At 34.7% G+C, this 19,975-nt stretch overlaps 1 protein-coding gene across 8 annotated transcripts in view; it reads left to right on the top strand.

The window, feature by feature from the left end:
• ATM (ATM serine/threonine kinase) overlaps positions 1-19,975 on the top strand; it is a 139,292-nt gene that overhangs the window by 19,878 nt on the left and 99,439 nt on the right. For 7 of the 8 annotated variants that reach the window (XM_028500941.1, XM_007110688.3, XM_007110689.3 and 4 more), the window contains 11 exons: positions 866-1,029; positions 5,681-5,850; positions 7,505-7,876; positions 9,504-9,698; positions 10,936-11,031; positions 11,842-12,067; positions 13,576-13,701; positions 14,265-14,390; positions 15,332-15,421; positions 16,500-16,671; positions 17,810-18,009. In XM_028500941.1, coding sequence (XP_028356742.1) covers positions 866-1,029; positions 5,681-5,850; positions 7,505-7,876; positions 9,504-9,698; positions 10,936-11,031; positions 11,842-12,067; positions 13,576-13,701; positions 14,265-14,390; positions 15,332-15,421; positions 16,500-16,671; positions 17,810-18,009 — 1,937 coding nt within the window. Of the gene's footprint in view, positions 1-865; positions 1,030-5,680; positions 5,851-7,504; positions 7,877-9,503; positions 9,699-10,935; positions 11,032-11,459; positions 11,504-11,841; positions 12,068-13,575; positions 13,702-14,264; positions 14,391-15,331; positions 15,422-16,499; positions 16,672-17,809; positions 18,010-19,975 lie in introns of those variants that run through there. The other variant, XM_055078802.1, reaches the window with a different exon arrangement.

The following is a 19,975-nucleotide window of genomic DNA, read 5'->3' as shown; positions in this document are numbered from 1 at the left end:
CGGGAAGATCCCACATGCCGCGGAGCGGCTGGGCCCGTGAGCCATGGCCGCTGAGCCTGCGCGTCTGGAGCCTGTGCTCCGCAACAGGAGAGGCCACTACAGTGAGAGGCCCGCGTACCGCAAAAAAAAAAAAAAAAAGAGAGAGATGGTGAGACATGTTTAGGGTTTTAGTTAAGTGCATTTTTAGGATAAATTGAAAATTGGCAGATGATGAGGCTGTCAGAAACACTAATATAGTTTTAGTATACATTAATAGATTTTATTAGGTTCTTTAATAGATTATTTAAATTCATTAATAGATTTTAAATAGGTTCTTCGTTTTGTGGGAGGAAACAGCCCCATTGTTCCCCATACTCGTTAGATCACGGTTGGGAATATTATGCTTACCAGATTTTGTAGAGTCATCATTTTAAGAGGGACATAAGTTGACTGGAGTGTGTCTAGGGAAGATGACTGGGATGATGATAAGTCTGGATAACATGTTATTTGTACACTTGTTGAAGGAACTGGTAATGTTTTTCTCTTAAAGACATACAGAGAAGTTGGTCCTTATGTAAAAGAGGTAAAGTATTAATTTGCTTTAGGGGAGAGAAGAAATTAAAGAACGTTTGAGATTTTGATTGAATTGGTTAGAGATAGTTAGATCAGAATACGGAACAGTTAACTGAGTGTGAAATGGACATCATTATGAAGTAGAGCTTGTCAAGGATATTGTCAGAAGAGCCATTAGTACTAAATAGGCTGGACCAGATGTCTTCTAATGTTGTTTCCACCTTAACAGCTGAATAGTTTTGTGAGAGTTGGCAGTGCAAATGGATTGTACATATAAATTATATTTTAATTTAATTATTTTAAAAAATTACAGGTGCCTATGAATCAAGAAAGTGGAAGAGTATCTTATACAATGTATATGATCTGCTAGTTAATGAAATAAGTCATATAGGAAGCAGAGGGAAATATTCTTCAGGATCTCGTAATATTGCTGTCAAGGAAAACTTGATTGAATTGATGGCAGATATTTGTCACCAGGTATAGTAGATCTTGTCACATTTTAAAATTTCCCATTAATTCTCCTTTTATTGGGCCTGTAAAAAGCCTGTAAAATTACTCTGTACATGTAACTATTCCTTTCAAAACACCATAAATATTTAGCATTGCCCTTCTAACTTAAGAGGTAACTATCTTGCAGGTATAAACTTAGGGAAAACTGATGATGAACTTTTCCCTTCTTAAGAAAACTGTCTACAGGCAATAAGATTATCCTAACCCTATGTGTTTTCTTTCTTTGTTTTTTTCCTGATTTAGAAGTCACATGACATAAAATTCATTATTTTAAAGGGTGTAATTCAGTGGTTTTTAGCATTTTCACTCTGTTGTGCAACCATCACCACTAATTCCAGAGCATTTCCATCACTGCCAAAACAAACTTTGTACCTATTAGCAGTCAGCCTCAATTCCCAGCTTCCAGTTCTAGCAACCAGCCACTAATCTACTTTGTGCCTCTGTGGATTTGCCTGTTTTGGACATTTCATATAAATTGAATCATACGATGTGTGGTCTTTTGTGTCTGGCTTCTTTCACTAAGCATAATGTTTTCAAGGTTCTTCCATGTCGTACCATGAATCAGTATTTCATTCTTTTTTATCGCTGAGTAATATTCAATTGTATGGATATATTACATTTTGTTTACCCATTCATCAGTTGATGGCTTAATGTTTTTTTTCCTCCATAGAAGAAATTTTAAAATTTATGCAATTTTTAAAGGTTATACTCCATTTACAGTTATTACAAAATATTGTCTATATTCCCTGTGTTGTACAATACCTCCTTACAATAAACTCCCACTCAGTAGTTTGTTACCCCCCATCCCCCACTGGTAACCACTGGTTTGTTCTCTGTTTCTGTGAGTCTGCATCTTTTTTGTTATATTCACTAGTTTGTTGTGTTTTTTAGATTCCACATGTAAGTGATATCATACAGTATTTGTCTCTCTGTCCGACTTATTTCACTTAGCATAACGCCCTCCAAGTCTATCCGTGTTGCTGCAAATGGCAGAACTTCTTTCTTTTTTTGTGGCTGAGTAGTAAGTAGTCTTTTGTGTGTGTGTGTGTATGTGTATATACATACATATATATATATGTATGTATATACACTCACCAATCTTTATCCATTCATCTCTTGATGGACACTGAAGTTGCTTCCATATCTTGGCAATTGATGCTGCTGTGAACATTGGGTGCATGTATCTTTTTGAATTAGTGTTTTTGTTTTTGTTGGATATATACCCAGGAGAGTTTTACTGGGTCATATGGTAATTTTAATTTTAGTTTTTTGAGAAACCTCCATAGTGTTTTCCACATTAGCTGCACCAATTTACAGTCCCCCCAACAGTGTATGAGAGATCCCTTTTCTCCACATCCTTGCCACTTTTTTATTTGTGTTCTTTTTGATGATAACCATGATAACCATTCTGACAGGTGTGAAGTGATATTATGGTTTTGATTTGCATTTTCCTGATGATTAGCATGTTGAGCATCCTTTCATGTGCCTGTTGGTCATCTTCGTTTCCTCTTTGGAAAAATGTATGTTCAGGTCTTCTGTCCATTTTTTAATAATGTTGTTTGTTTGATGTTGAGTTGTATGAGCTGTTTATATGTGTGAATATTAACGCCTTATCGGTCATATTATTTGCAAACATTTTCTCCCATTCAGTAGGTTGTCTTTTCATTCACTGGATAGTTTCCTTTGCTGTGCAAAAGCTTGTGAGTTTAATTGGGTCCCATTTGCTTATTTTTGCTTTTATTTCCTTTTCTTTAGGAGATGAATCCAAAAAAGTATTGCTGTGACTTACATCAGAGGTTGTTCTGCCTGTGTTTTCATCTAGTTTTACAGTATTCAGTCTTACATTTATGTCTTTAATTCATTTTATTTTTGTATATGGTATAAGAGGACGTTTTAATTTCATTCTTTTACATGTAGCTGTCCAGTTTTCCCAGCACCACTTATTGAAGAGACTGTCTTTTCTCCATTGTATATTCTTGCCTCCTTTGTCATAGATTAATTGACCATAAGTGCATGGGTTTATTTCTGGGCTCTCTATCCTGTTACATTGATCTATGTGTCTGTTTTTGTGCCAGTACCACACTGTTTTGATTACTGTAGCTTTGTAGTCTGTATAGTCTGAAGTCAGGGAGTGTGATTCTTCCAGCTCTGTTCTTCTTTCTCAAGACTGTTTTGGCTATTTGGGGTCTTTTGTGTTTCCATACAAATTTTAAAGTTATTTGTTCTGTGGTTCTGTAAAAAATGCCATTGGTATTTTGATAGGGATTGCATTGAATCTGTAGATTGCCTTGGGTAATATGGTCATTTTAACAATGTTGATTCTTCCAATCCAAGGACACAGTATATCTTTCCATCTGTTTGTGTCGTCTTCAGTTTCTTTCATCACAGTCTTACAGTTTTCCAAGGACAAGTCTTTTGTCTCCTGTAGGCAAAAGTTTTATTCTAGGTATTTTATTCTTTTTAATGCAAGGTAAATGGGATTGTTTCCTTAATTTCTCTTTCTGATATTTCATTAATGTATAGAATTGCTACAGATTTCTGTATATTAATTTTGTATCCTGCGACTTTATGCAGTTCCTTGATGAGCTCTAGTAGTTTTTTGGTAGCATCTTTAGGGTTTTCTATGTATAATATCATGTCATCTGCAGTGACAGTTTTACTTCTTCTTTTCCAATTTGGATTCCTTTTATTTCTTTTTCTTCTCTGATTGCTGTGGCTAGGACTTCCAAAACTATGTTGAAGAAAAGTGGCAAGAGTGGACATCCTTGTCTTGTTCCTGATCTTAGAGGAAATACGTTCAGCTTTTCACCATTGAGTATGATGTTAGCTGTGGGTTTGTTATATATGGACTTTATTATGCTGAGATATATACCCTCTATGCTTGCTTTCTGGAAAGTTTTTATTATAAATGGATGTTGAATTTTATCCAAAGCTTTTTGGTATCTATTGAGATGATCATATGGTTTTTATTTTTCAGTTTGTTAATGTGGTATATCATATTGATTGATTTGCAAATATTGAGAAATCCTTGCATCCCTGGGGTAAATCCCACTTGATCATGGGGTATGATCCTTTTTTTATATGTATAAATTTTTATTTATTGATTGATTTATGGCTGTGTTGGGTGGGTCTTCATTGCTGCATGCAGGCTTTCTCTAGTTGCGGAGAATGGGGGCTACTCTTTGTTGCGGTGCGCAGGCTTCTCATTGTGGTGGCTTCTCTTGTTGCGAAGCACAGGTTCTAGGTGCATTGGCTTCAGTAGTTGTGGCTTACAAGCTCTAGAGCACAGGTTCAGTAGTTGTGACACATGGGCTTAGTTGCTCTGCGGCATGTGGGTTCTTCCTGGACCAGGGCTCGAACCCGTGTCCCCTGCATTGGCAGGCGGATTCTTAACCACTGCGCCACCAGGGACGTCCCGGGTATGATCCTTTTACTGTATTGTTGGATTCGTTTTGCTAGTATTTTGTTGAGGATTTTTGCACCTATGTTCATCAGTGATATTGGCCTATAATTTTCTTTTTTTGTGATATCTTTGTCTGGTTTTGATATCAGGGTGATGCTGGCCTCATAGTTCAGAATTGTTCCTTCCTCTGCAGTTTTTTGGAATAGTTTCAGGATAGGTGTTAAGTCTCTAAATGTTTGTAGAATTTACCTGTGAAGCCGTCTGTTGCTGGACTTTTTTTGTTGGGAGTTTTAAAATTACTGATTCAATTTCATTACTGGTTTTTGGTCTGTTCACATTTTCTATTTCTTCCTGGTTCAGTCTTGGGAGATTGTACCTTTCTAAGAATTTGTCTGTTTCTTCTAGGTTGTCCACTTTATTGGCATATAGCTGTTTGTAGTAGTCTCTTACGATCCTTTGTATTTCTGTGGTGTCAGTTGTAACTTCTTTTTCGTTTCTGATTATATTGATTTGGGCCCTCTCCCTTTTTTTTCTTGATGAGTCTTCCTAAAGGCTTATCAATTTTGTTTATCTTTTTGAAGAACCAGCTTTTAGTTTCATTGATCTTTTCTATTATTTTTTTAGTCTCTTATTTCATTTGTCTAAAACCTATGGGACATATCAAAAGCAGTTCTAAGAGGGAAGTTTGACCTCAGAAAACAAGAAAAATCTCAAATAAACAACCTAACCTTACATCTAAAGGAGGTAGAGAAAGAACAAACGAAACCCAAAGTTAGTAGAAGGAAATAAATCATAAAGATCAGAGCAGAAGTAAATGAATGAGACAATGTTTCTTAAGTAAAACTTTTCCCCAGAGATTTGGTTACCATCCTAGGATAATTTCACATGTCAAATATTTTCTTAACACTAAGTTTATGATTTAATATCTTTGAAAATAGAGGTTTTTGCTTTACTTTTAGATGTTTTGGTGCTTTCAGTAAAGTTTCCCAGGAACTAAAACTAATAACTTACTTGGTAATATCTGCTTTCTAGAGAGCCATTACTGTCTGCAAAATGTTTGTTACCATATTTTCATATTCATATATTTCTGTAGTTTATTACTCTTGCTTTATGACTAACCTGTATCTTCATCTAAGAAGGAACATTTTTTCCTAATGAACTATTAGAAACAATAGCAGTATTAAAAAAATAGGTTTTCCTTTTGTTGTTTTATAGGTTTTTAATGAAGATACTAGATCTTTGGAGATTTCTCAGTCTTACACAACCACACAAAGAGAATTTAGTGATAACAATGCACCTTGCAAAAAGAGAAAAATAGAATTAGGCTGGGAAGTAATAAAAGATCATCTTCAGAAGTCACAGAATGATTTTGACGTTGTGCCTTGGTAAAATATTGTTTTTTCTCTTTTCAGTATCATTTTAGTCTCATTAATTTTTCTCATAAGACCCCCAGTAGATTCCTTTACCTCATTGGCCTGGCCAGAACTAGGTAACTCCCAAAGCAATGACTGACAAAGGGGAAGGTGATTACTAGGACATGTGAGATCAACCACCATGGCTCATCTGCTGGAGGCCAGGAATAGGGCACCTTTCCTAAGCATATTGCCATAGTAAGGAAGAGGGAGAATGGCTGCTTGGTAGGCGATCGGTACTGTGTACCTCATGGAATTCACTGAGTTGTATACCTCAACACAAAGAGATTTTACCATGCTTGGCACCTTCTAATAGAATTAGGAAGAAATTAAAGATAGTATTCAGAAATCACAGAATAATTTGGACCTTATGCCATGATAAAGGTTATTTTTTACTATTTGCTTTGTTCTTTTTTTAAAATTTATTTATTTATTTTTGGTTGCGTTGGGTCTTCGTTGCTGCGCACAGGGTTTTCTCTAGTTTCAGTGAGTGGGGACTACCCTTCTTTGTGGTGCGTGGGCTTCTCATTGAGGTGGCTTCTCTTGTTGTGGAGCATGGGCTCTAGGTGCATGGGCTTCAGTAGTTGTGGCACGTGGGCTCAGTAATTGTGGCTCACAGGCTATAGAGCGCAGGCTCAGTAGTTGTGGCACACGGGCTTAGTTGCTCTGTGGCATGTGGGAATCTTCCCAGACCAGGGCTCGAGCCCATGTCCCCTGCGTTGGCAGGCAGATTCTTAACCATTACGCCGCCCAGGAAGTTCCATTTGCTCTGTTCTTTAGTCTCATATAGCATTTGCAGTTATTTAAGTAATTAAATAAATTGTGGAATTCTTTGGAATCACAAAATATTAGGTCTGTTAGGAATCTGTAGAATTCATGCAGCTCAGCCTTTTTGCTTTACCAAAAAGACAACTGCAACTGAGAAAGGTTAAGCAGCTTGTGTAAGGACAGTTAGAAATTTGTAGATTACAGTCATACTTTTGTTAACAGTGCTCTGATTTTTCCCCTGTTGATGTAATGTTTAAATATAATTGAGTTGTGGGAGGAAATCGTATTGATTTAGATACCTATTGCTAAATTTTCTGTAGTTGATGTTGCCAATTTCATATTCTTCAATTTGTCCACTTAGTGAAGTTATTTATTGAACACCTACTATGTGCCAAGCATAAGGGTTAGAGGGTGAACAAGATATAGTTCCTATTCTTAAGTAGCACGCATTTTAGAGAACTCGCAGCAAATACTTATTGAATTAACTGAATTAACGTCAAGGGAAAACAGTTTTTTGGGGTTTTTGTTTGTTTTCCTGTTCTAGAGGAATATTATTGGTGGCCAAAGAGCAGGGATGTGTGCGATAAATAAGAAGTAGAATGTTGGTAATTTAGTTATTTAAAGTTACTGTAAGCAAAATATGATAGCTTACCCAGCTAGCCTAAATGTTTTCAATCTTCTTGCCACTTTAGGAAATAGGGCCTAATAAATATTAAGAGCCAGTTTATTATGAGAGTAGTCTGGAAAATGATGATGATAATATTCTAATTAGGATATTATAAGAGTACTATATCTATATATTTTCTTTTAGCCTCTTAATGGATTTGAATAATTTTCAAATTATTTATACTTTTTTTAGGTTACAGATTGCAACTCAATTAATATCAAAATATCCTTCAAGTTTACCTAACTGTGAGTTGTCACCATTACTAATGATACTACACCAGCTTCTACCTCAACAGCGACATGGGGAACACACACCATATGTGTTACGATGCCTTATGGAAGTTGCATTGTGTCAAGGCAAGAAATCAAACCTAGAAAGCTCTCAAAAGTCAGATTTATTGAAACTCTGGATTAAAATTTGGTCTATTACTTTTCGTGGTATAAGTTCTGAACAAATACAAGCTGAAAACTTTGGCTTACTTGGAGCCATAATTCAAGGCAGTTTAGTTGAGGTTGACAGAGAATTCTGGAAGTTATTTACTGGGTCAGCCTGCAGACCTTCATGGTAAGTTGACTATAGATTGTATTCTATTTTGCAGCATATATATATATATATATATATATATATTTTTTTTTTTTTTTTTTTTTTCCACCCTGAGTTTTGTAATTTCTAACTTCAGTTAAAGATGACTATAGATTGTATTCTATTTTGCAGCATATATATATATATATATATATTTTTTTTTTTTTTTTTTTTTCCACCCTGAGTTTTGTAATTTCTAACTTCAGTTAAAGATATGTTAAATTCTGTTTCAGATGCTTTTGTTGTTTGTCTGGGAAGTCTTAATAAATAAATAAGTGTAATTTAGTTTCAAGTGTGAAGAGATTACTAAGGCCAGTTTTAAAGAATTAAGTGTTTATATTTTATTTGTAATTGACAATAATTTTTTGCTCAATCTTCATAAACTTTATTTTTTTTCAGTACTGCATACTGTTAAAATAAGAGATAGTTCTTAATCAAGAATTTTCTCAAATGTAGTTAGACTTTTTAGAATTTTTTTGTGTTCTTTTAGTCCATAGAAGTTTACTATATGTCTGCAGCATGCCAGGCACTGCCCTAAGCATTGGAGGCACAGTGGTAAATAAGATAGACAAGGTCTCTGTCCTTGAAAGAGCTTACTTTTTTATAAATTGAAGTATAGTTGATTTACAATGTTGTGTTAGTTTCTGGTGTACAGCAAAATGATTCAGTTTTATATATATGTGTGTGTGTCTGTGTATATATACACACACTCACACACATATATATATTCTTTTTCATATTCTTTTGCATTATGGTTTATTACAGGATATTGATTATAGTTCCCTGTGCTATACAATAGGACCTTGTTGTTTATCTATTTTACATATAATAGTTTTTTTTAACATCTTTATTGGAGTATAATTGCTTTACAATGGTGTGTTAGTCTCTGCTTTATAACAAAGTGAATCAGCTATACATATACATATATCCCCATATCTCCTCCCTGTTGCGTCTCCCTCCCACCCTCCCTATCCACCCCTCCAGGGGGTCACAAAGCACGGAGCTGATCTCCGTGTGCTATGTGGCTGTTTGCCACTAGCTATCTATTTTACATTTGGTAGTATATATAAGTCCATGCTTCTTTCTCACTTCGTCCCAGCTTACCCTTCCCACTCCCTGTGTCCTCAAGTCCATTCTCTGTGTCTGTGTCTTTATTCCTGTCCTGCCCCTAGGTTCTTCATAACACTTTTTTTTTTTTTTTTTTTAGATTCCATATATATGTGTTAGCATACGGTATTTGTTTTTCTCTTTCTGACTTACTTCATTCTGTATGACAGACTCTAGGTCCATCCACCTCACTACAAATAACTCAGTTTGTTTCTTTTTATAGCTGAGTAATATTCCATTGTATATATGTGCCACATCTTCTTTATCCATTCATCTGTCAGTGGACACTTAGGTTGCTTCCATGTCCTGGCTATTGTAAATAGAGCTGCAATGAACATTGTGGTACATGACTGTTTTTAAATTACATGTAATAGTTTGTATATGCTAATCCCAAACTCTTAATTTATCCCTCCCCCACCTCCTTTCCCCTTTGGTAACCATAAGTTTGTTTTCTATGCAAAGAGTTTACTTTTAATACTAATTGTCCTTTGTTTTGCTGTAGTCCTGCAGTATGCTGTTTGACTTTGGCACTGACCATCTGTGTAGTTCCAGAAACAGTAAAAACAGGAATGGAGAAGAATATATATGATGTAAACAGAAATTTTTCTTTAAAGGAATTGATAATGAAATGGCTCTTATTCCGTCAGTTAGAGGATGACTTTGAAGACAGTGCAGAGCTGCCTCCAATTCTTCACAGGTAATTTGAGTTCAGTTAGCATGCTGCTGGCTTTTGTTTTGTTTTGTAAGGTGCCCTCCATTTCTTGTTTGATATTAGATGGCTTTATTTTACAGTGATCATACAGGATTTCCCAGAATTAGTCCTAGAGGTTAAACAGTCCCTTTGTTTTTATAGTGTTCTGTATCTTTGTGCCTGGATCTTTGTCCAAGTTCTTTTACTTTGTTTTTTCTCTCTGCCTAGACAGTGAGAATAAGGGGAATGTGCATGAAGAATATGTATATAGTTCTTTGAGCACTTACGTTTCTTTGTGAACGTCTGTAAATAGGTCCATCTGAACATATATCCAACTCATGTATATCCTGGAATCATAATGAGAGTATCTTCTAGGCGAAATATGTTAATGAGGGGAAGAAATGAGAAAAAGCCAAAATGGGACTTAAGCACTAGGATGCGAACAGCTTGCCCACTTAACCTTTCCAGTCAGTAAATGGAACTGAGTGATTGGAGGACAGACCTCTGGATCCTAGTGATTTTATTTTAATGCCTTTTAAAAAAAATTTTTTTTTAATTTTTTATTTTTAAAATTTTGTTATTTTTTGGCTGTGTTGGGTCTTTGTTGCTGCGTGTGGGCTTTCTCTAGTTGCAGTGAGCAGGGGCTGCTCTTTGTTGTGGTGTGCGGGCTTCTCATTGCAGTGGCTTTTCGTTGTGGAGCACAGGCTCTAGGCACGTGGGCTTCAGTAGTTGTAGCATGCGGGCCCTAGAGTGTGCAGGCTTCAGTAGTTGTGGCGCATGGGCTCTAGGGCACGTGGGCTTCAGTAGTTGTGACGTGTGGGCTCAGTGGTTGTGGCGCACGGGCTCTAGAGCTCAGGCTCAGTAGTTGTGGCACACGAGCTTAGTTGCTCTGCAGCACGTGGGATCTTCCTGGACCAGGGTTTGAACCCATGTCCCCTGCATTGGCAGGTAGATTCTTAACCACTGCACCATCAGAGAAGTCCTACTTTTATTTTATAATTGTTTATGGTCTTTAAAAATTTAGTATGATCCTGCTTCTAGGAAGTGTTGAAAATGATAGTAACATGAAATGTATGCTCCTTAAATCCTGTTTTCAGATGTTAAGGAATTCAGTAGAGGTGAAAGTAGTTTTAATTTTGGATCCAAATTTTAGAGGTCAATATTTATAGCTAAACCTAGGTGTTTAAGAATGCTTTAAATGGCTTTTGGTCTTCTAAGTAAAGATTTTTATTTTACTTTATAGTAATTTTCCTCATCTTGCCCTGGAGAAAATTCTTGTGAGTCTCACTATGAAAAACTGTAAAGCTGCAATGAATTTTTTCCAAAGTGTGCCAGAATGGTATGTTATCTAATAGAGTTCTGTGTTATTTTAAGATACAGCTTTAATTAACAAAGATAATAATTTTAGCAGAATAGTAGCTACATCTTAAAAATTATGAACTAAAGTGGTCAATTAAAAAATCATAACTGTTAGCAAGGGAAAAGTTTCTTTTAATTCAATAATTGTACTTTATGTCCTATAGTTTATATTTATGATGGGCTATTAAGAACATAAACATCATGTGGAAATGAGTTCTCTAAAGATGTGACCCATTTTTATATGTCAAATAAAATCTGACTGTTTGCTAAAAACTAATGATAATTGAGGATAGGGGAGACAAGAATAAATCTAAAAACCTCATTTTAGTTGGTTTACTCAAGAGGCTTATGTTTATCACTGTGACTGAAAATGATTCACTGGCATGAAGATTCCTATTCTTCCTCCAGAGGGCATAAGATGAAAAAAGATCTACATTTTGGAGAAATCAAAGGTGAAAAAAAGGAAGTGTTTTCAGATAATGTTATTCTTAGTGTTTATATCTGTTGTTAATTATTTTTTTTAATACTTTCTGAATTTGCCTTTGAGACTAACTTTTATTTTTTTGTCCATTTATTAGTAAAATTTGCTACTGAATAATGAAATTCTATACAAGTAATTATCAAAATCCAAAGAAGAGAAGCATTTAAAAGAATAATTCACTAATTGTATAAGCAGTCTTTGAATAATATAGATGCTGTTAATGTTTTTATTTGTAATAGATTGCTGCTATATGAAGGTGAAATAATAGACAATTTGATTTTACAAATTAAAAATCTTATTTCTTTGAAGTGAGCAACACCAAAAAGATACAGAAGAACCTTCATTCTCAGAAGTTGAAGAACTATTTCTTCAGACAACTTTTGACAAGATGGATTTTTTAACCATTGTGAAAGAACATACTACAGAAAAGCACCAATCCAGTGTACGCTTTTCTGTCCACCAAAATCTTAAGCAATCACTGGATCGCTATCTTCTGGGATTGTCAGAACAGCTTCTAAATAATTACTCATCTGAGGTGAGATTTTCAAAACAAACTAAATCCTATATTTGATTCTACTTTGGTAGACTGTTAGGAAGCTTAATTTTAAAAGCAAAGTAGTAGCACGTGGCTACATATAGGGAAAATTTAGCATGAAAAAAAGGAAAACTGAAGAAAAACAATTTGACTATTTTCTTTTACCAGGAATTCTCATAGACATTAAAGAAGTAGAATTCTTTGTGTGAGTTGATGCGTAGTAATAAAGGTTTTGAGCATAGTGGTTGTTTGATGAAAAAGAACCTCAGTACAGAGGAGGGAAATATTACAATAACAGAAAAGGACATAATATAAACTAATCTAATAGATTTTGGTTGAAGAGGGAGAAGTCATTAATAAATGAACTAGCAGTCACCCATATTCCTTTAGTAATGTCTCACATATCATTTCCTTTGTCCTCTTAAAATCACAAATTCTCTTCGTGTGTGCTGTTCTCTTGCCAAAACTCATGTGTCTTTCTACCCATTTCTATGTGTTCAGATAATCCATATGTCAAAATCCTTGCTAAAGCCTTTCTTAGATAATCTCAGCCATACATCTTTTAATTTTAATAGTACTTAATATTTCTATTTTTAAATGACACTTAGCATCTTCTTTGTACCATATACACAAATATCTCTTAAACTATGCTAGAAGCTCATTAATGGGCACATATAATTTTTATTAATCTTTGTATCTTCTGCAGTGCTTAGTTATATGATAAATGATAAAATATTTGTTGACTAAAATAAAACCTACAAGCTACTCAAAGGAGTTGATTCAGTAGCCATAATTAATGATACAAAGAGCCCGAGAAGAGACAGTGTGCCTATTTGCTCTATCTTGCCCCTAATTACTGACTTACTTCTGGATTATAGTTGTAACCATTTTCATTACAAAGTAATGAGATCTTCCGTGTTTTCCCCTAAAATGATATTTCATATGATATAAGAACAGAAAAATATGAAAATTTTATTTTTCTGTGTAACCTTTGTACATTCTTACATAATTCTATAAAATTGGTTAAGCAGTATCTACTGGCAAAAATGCCTTGTGCTAGTCTGAGGAGTCTAAAAAGCTGAATAAATCAAGGTTCTTATCTCTTAGAAGCTCAAAATGTCATTTTAATGTCTCTTATTATGAGTCTAACTTCTACTCATGTTCTAAGAGTTACAGACATTTATTTGCCTATCAGTTTTTTTTCTTTCTTTCCTCCTTACCTCAGATATTTAAGGGCTTGTGTGTGCAGTACATTAAGCCACTTTAAGAAGAGATATAATACTTGGCCATTAGGACATACTACTGTTTTTCCTGAGAACCCTGGTTATCACAACTCTGCAGGGATCCCTCAGATGTTTTTAGATATGATCAGAATTATGCCACTATTAATTCAATTAACTGAACTTTTGTTTTTTAATATGTACATAAAATTTACTCTTACAAAAGATAATAGTACTCGAAATGACTTACAAAATATAAAAATTTTTTATTTGGGTTTTACTTTTAAGACTTCAGATTCAGAAACGCTTGTCCGGTGTTCAAGTCTTTTGGTGGGTGTTCTCGGCTGCTATTGTTATGTGGGTGTAATAGCTGAAGAGGAAGCATACAAATCAGAATTATTCCAGAAAGCCAAGGTAGGAAGATTTATGTCAATAATGTTTTGGATTAATTTGAATGAAATATATTCCTGGGAAAACTGGTGTATTTGTTTGGAAAACAAATTTTTATGTAGGTTAGCTCTTTCTTTTTCATTTATGCAGTCTGAGAAGAAATGATATTGTATCTCCTTCCTTAAATTTCAAATTATTTTAAGCCAACTATAAATACAGTAATTGACATTATATCACATTAAAATTTAATCTCATTAACAAAAATACTGGTGTTTATCTGTACTTTAAAAATTTTTTCCTGGATCAGTTATCCTAAAGAATTCTTAACCAGGAGTGTTAATCAAGTAGGCTCTAACCATGAAACTGACTTTTATCTCTGGGTGCTATTCTGTCAGTTGTGTGATTTGTAAGGATAACAGGGTATAAGATTTGTTGTTTTTAAAAATTTGTTCATTTTTAATTATATTTTATAACCAAATATAACTCCTTAAAACGATTACTTTTACTTCTTAAGTAAAACAAAAAAACAATCAATAGGCTATGATTTTAACTGAAATTTGGATTTTTCCTTCTTTTTTTTTTAATAGTCTCTAATGCAGTATGCAGGAGAAAGTATCACTTTGTTTAAAAATAAGACAAATGAAGAATCTAGAATTGTTTCACTGAGAAATATGATGCATCTATGTACACATTGCTTACATAACTGTACCAAGGTAAGATGTTCTTCCTACTTGACAGCATAGCCTACTTAGGAGGATGATAACTGGTTGGTGTTGTTACTGTTTTTTGGGTCCATTCATAAGTTGATATGCTGATTTTAAATTAAATTGGTAAACTAAGGTGGTATCCAGAGGAAAAAAGCAACAGGTAATATGAATTTCTCATGAAAGTAACTGCACGAAACTAACCTTCTCAGGAAAGTTCCTGAGATTATTTTACCCCTTTAATATACAACTAATTGGTGACTCTTTTATTGCCAGTGTATTTTCATTTATTTAATAAAAACTTGTTGACTACTAAGTATGTGATGTGCATACCAGTACACGAGGGCTAGTGGGCACTGCAAAGATAAACAGTTCTAGCACATACATTACTCTCTTTTGCCAAGGTAGTCTTACATAACATTTGGTAGAAAGGGTGCTACTGTGTGTAATCTTTGTTTTGATTTGGAGCAGGCCTGAGGGGTAGCTGAGCCAGACCAGACTAGTATTGATAATAACTAGAAACACTTTTTAAAGCTAATGTTAAGTACATGGCCATATATCAATATTATCAGCATGTATTTTTGTTTTTTTAATGTTTTTTTTATGTTTTGGTATAAGTGGGGAAGGAGAGAGTGGAAGAATAAACTCTAAGCTATGATTATTGCTTGCTTATGTTTAGGGGCAATAGCTGGTATTTTACTTTAATGTTGTTTATGCTCAATGAAAGATATTTGCTATAGTTATTATTACTTTAAGAAAAGAGGTTTGTATTTTTGAAGCAATTCATATCTTGCTCCTAATAGTAAACTCTTTATCCATGCTTATTCTGATAATTTCCAGTGTAAAAGAAAATCTGCATTTCATTCAGGATAGAGAAAATATTATCTGCAAAGAATAATTATTTATTTTTATTTCTTTGTTTGCTGGTGTTTTGTTTGTCTTAATTACAGCATAGTCCAAATAAGATTGCATCTGGCTTCTTCCTACGATTATTAACATCAAAGCTAATGAATGATATTGCAGATATTTGTACAAGTTTAGTAAGTATGCTTCCTATTTTACTACCATATTTCGTTGATTCTAAGATGCTTTTTATAACTTTGAAATCTCTCTTGAAAAGGGATGCATCTCACAGTATATGGTATGTTATGTTTTTAAATGTGGAAATTAAATAAAGTTATTTGGTTTGCAGGGGGAATGTATTTGATTGCTTCTTAATATCAATACCTAGCATAGTGCTTGGCTGTTAATTTCTCAATAAATAATAATAGACCAAGTGATTGGGAACTAATCATCCGGACTCAGTACCTTTTTCTGTATGACATTGTACCAAAATTCAAAATAATTCTCTATTCTTAAAAATAAAAACAAAAACCTTGCCAGACAAGCAACATATTCTCATCGTGATATTTATTTTTCTTTTTCCATATAAATGGGCTTACATACTTTTTTGTCTGGAACAGTGCCTGGCCCATAGTAGATATTCAAATATTTAATGAGTGAAAGAATATTCTGTAACTTGAGTATTTTCATTTAATAATAAAACTTGGTCATTTTTCCATGTTGCTATACATAGGGCTATACCTATATATACTTTTTTTTTTTTGGCAGTACCATGGTATTTCATTATATATGGGAATAGTATATATGTTTTTTAACCCAACTAATCTTAATTAAAATTTTAAATGATTTTTTTTTTTTACAAAGAGTTCTGCAGTAAATTTCTTATACTTTCATCTCCTTCTGTTTGTGCCTATGAAGGATGTAGGATAAATTCTAGAATTGAAATTGCTTGTTCAAAAGGAATGTAAATTTTACTTTTTGATGGATAATGTCATTGTCCTCCAAAATAGTCTTACCAATTTATAATTTTACCTACACCCTCATCAATTTGGGGTAGTATGAAACTTAACATAAGAAATCATTTGTAAAGATTGTGTATTATTCTGTGTAGACAATACAGTTTATATATGTTTTCCTGTTGCAGGACATTTAATAGAAATAATACCACAGGGTTTCAGACACTTGAATCTTGAATTGTTTGATTAGGTCAATTTTAACGACAGCATGCTTCTGAAAGAAGCCAACTTGGAACGTCTTTCTTTCTCTTATTTGAAGGTATCCATTATCAAAAAGCCATTTGACTTTGGAGAAGTAGAATCAGTGGAAGATGGTACTGATGAAAATCTAATGGAGATGGAGGATCAGTCATCCATGAGTCTATTTAATGATTACCCTGCTAGTAGTGCTATTGATGCAAATGAATCTGGAGAGAGCCAAATTACTATTGGTAAATATATTTTTACTGCATGGGATTTTTTTTTTTTTTACCTCTTTACATTGGTTTGGTATTATGAAAGGCCTCATAGATACTAATTTTATGCTCATTTTATTTCCTTTTTGTATAGTCTATTGGGATTGTTCACCTCTATACACTTTAGAATTCCCTGATTTTTAATTGAATTTATTAGTTTCCTATTTTATTCTTCATGGGGGAATTTAAAATAATTATTAAATAAATAAAAACATAATAGGTTATTTGGAAAATAGAAAGCAGGATAGTGCAAAAGCACCCATAATGCCATCATTGTTTACCTTTTTCTGTTATTCTACATAGACCCTTTTAATATTATAATCAGCATCAACATTCAAATGCCTTTTTATACCTTGTCTGTTTTCTTTTAACATAACTGTAAGCATTTTTTTCATTTAGGTACTTGTGCCATTGATAATCATACTTTTTAATGGCTCTATAATATCCCAATTAACATACGTACCATAATTTACTAGACCACTTTTTTTATTAACTTACTTATTTATTTTTTATTTTTTGGCTGGGTCAGGTCGTAGTTGCAGCACGCGGGATCTTTGTTGCGGCATACAGGATCTTTCATTGTGGTGTGGGCTCTTTGTTGCGGCACGCGGGCTTCTCTCTAGTTGTGCGTGAGCTCCAGAGCGTGTGGGCTCTGTAGTTTTGATGCGTGGGCTCCAGATCATGTGGGCTCTGTAGTTTGCGGCACATGGGCTCCCTAGTTGAGGTGTGTGGGCTTAGTTGCCCCATGGCATGTGGGATCTTAGTTCCCCGACCAGGGATCGAACTGGCTTCCCCTGAATTGGAAGGTGGATTCTTAACCACTGGACCACTTTTTTATTGTCAGAAATTTAGATTCCTTTCTAACAGTATTGCAGTGAATATTTGTCTATATAGATTTTTCCATAGATTATTTATTGATGACAGAATCCTAGGGTAACCTTTTATGAAGAATTTTGAAGCTTTTAGTGTGTAATCAATTTCATCATAATTTTGCTTTCCATATATTTTAAACTCTTTTTTTTTCTTGTTCAAGGGGAAGATATTTGTGTTAATGTTCAATGTATGTATTTGTTGTACACCTCTCTTAGTCTTAATAAGCGCTTTTTATTTTTAGGTGCCATGAATCCTTTAGCTGAAGAACATCTGTCAAAGCAAGATCTACTTTTTTTAGATATGCTCAAGTTCTTGTGTATGTGTGTAACCACTGCTCAGGCCAATACTGTGTCATTTAGAGCAGCTGATATTCGAAGGAAATTGTTAATGTTAATTGATTCTAGCATGCTAGACCTTACCAAATCTCTCCATCTACACATGGTGAGTTCAGTGAAATGAATAAGTGCTTCAGTTGTGTCTGATGTTGCTAGCTAAATGTAATGGACTGACATATTAGAATCATATAGTACCTTTGAAGACTTGAAATTGCTTCCTTGAGAAATGAATCTGAGACTAGTTATAAAATACACTTTTCTTCTAATGTACTGTGAAAAAAATTTAAGTGATACTGAAACATTAAAACTTGGATGGATTTTGGATAGATTTATTCTCTTTAGGTGTAATTATTATTATTTTAAACTAGGCCAAGAGCCACAGACTCTGAATGTAAAAATAATACTCACATAACATTGTTGTTGAAGTCTGAATCTTGCCTTGACCTTGGTTTATATGCTTTAAAATTTTTAAATGTAATTTCAAAGTGACTGTAAAGTTAAAATACTACAAAACTCCCATATTTCCTTCATAAGCCTCTGTAGTTAACATTTTACCACATTTGACTTATCATTCTCTCTCTTTGCACACTACACACACACACACACACACACACACACACACAAGCACACACTTTTTTTCTGAACCATTTCGAGATTAAATATTCAGACATGATGCCCCTTTACTTCAGTGTGTATTTCCTAAAAACAGTGATACTCTCCTATATAACCATAGTATAATCATCAGGAAATTAACATTTTATCATTGCATTTATTTGTCAAGTCTGTTCAGTTTTTTTCAGTGTGGAACAGTTTCTTTGTCTTTCCTTATCTTTCACGACCTTCATATTTTTGAATAGTACAGCCACTTGCTGTATAGAATCCGTCACTTTGAGTTTATCTCATGTTTCCTCATGATTAGATTTAGACTTAACAAAAGTAATCTCTCTCCTTCCCTTCTCTCATCACTTTAGTCATCTACTGATAGATATCTCCAATTCCAATGTAACATCATAGGATTTATTTTCTGTGTCCATATTTGTAGCTCCCTTTTCCAACAGTAAGAAACCTGGCTTCCCACTTAACCTCAGTGCATTTACTTGTTTACTCAGTATTATGACATGTAACTTATCTCCCAACCGTGTGGGCCATACCCTTAGCCCCAGTACTGGTGAACATGTGGGGAGAGCTCCTGTCTCAGCAAATATCCTGGATGAGTCCATGGTCATATCCTTAGTCCCAGCAAATTGGCATACATGGCAAGTGATTTCCCCAGCCCTGGGAAACATGCCAAGTTATTCCCTAATTAGAACCTCTTGGAAACATTCAGGTTGAGTCCCTGGTAGAATTCCTTGTCGTGTCCTAGCTGTGGTGAACGTTCTAGTTGATCCCCTAGCCCCGGCAAATATGCTTATTTGAGCCCTGTTTGATTCCCTGGTTTCAACCCTGGCAAACACTCTAGTCAAGTCTCTAGCCCCAACCAGTGGGGAGGGCTGTATGCTTTTCTTGGGGCTTTGATGTTCAAGGTCACTTCAAGACACTTAGTAACATCACACATGACTCTCATGGCAAATATTTAAAATGGTCCAATTTAATATTCTTTTATAGTATCAGAAGGAGTAAGAAACAATTTTCTACATACAGATGATAGGAAAAAAATGCCTTCTGATTCTTAATACAGCTAGAAAATTATTTGGCAGCTGTCAGAAACTGGCTGCCTCGTTATAACCACCAGTTATAAGAACCGGTAGTTGCTGAGTAGCCCTTTATATCCGTCGTTCCATAGAGAGCCTTACAAGGTTGCCTTATAGGAAGATAAGTCAGGGTATTTGGATTCTTCACTGCCCATAATTAATCTCTGCTTTCCAAAATTCATTAATAGAATAGTTTTTTTTCGGTACACGGGCCTCTCACTGTTGTGGCCTCTCCCGTTGCGGAGCACAGGCTCCGGACGCGCAGGCTCAGTGGCCATGGCTCACAGGCCCAGCCCCTCCGTGGCATGTGGGATCTTCCCGGACTGGGGCACGAACCCTTGTCCCCTGCATTGGCAGGCAGACTCTCAAGCACTGCGCCAC

Source organism: Physeter macrocephalus, chromosome 16 (genome assembly GCF_002837175.3).
Source record: "Physeter macrocephalus isolate SW-GA chromosome 16, ASM283717v5, whole genome shotgun sequence".
NCBI lineage: Eukaryota > Metazoa > Chordata > Mammalia > Artiodactyla > Physeteridae > Physeter > Physeter macrocephalus.
Note: the sequence above shows the minus strand (reverse complement) of the source record. Positions and strands in the feature narration are given on the sequence as shown.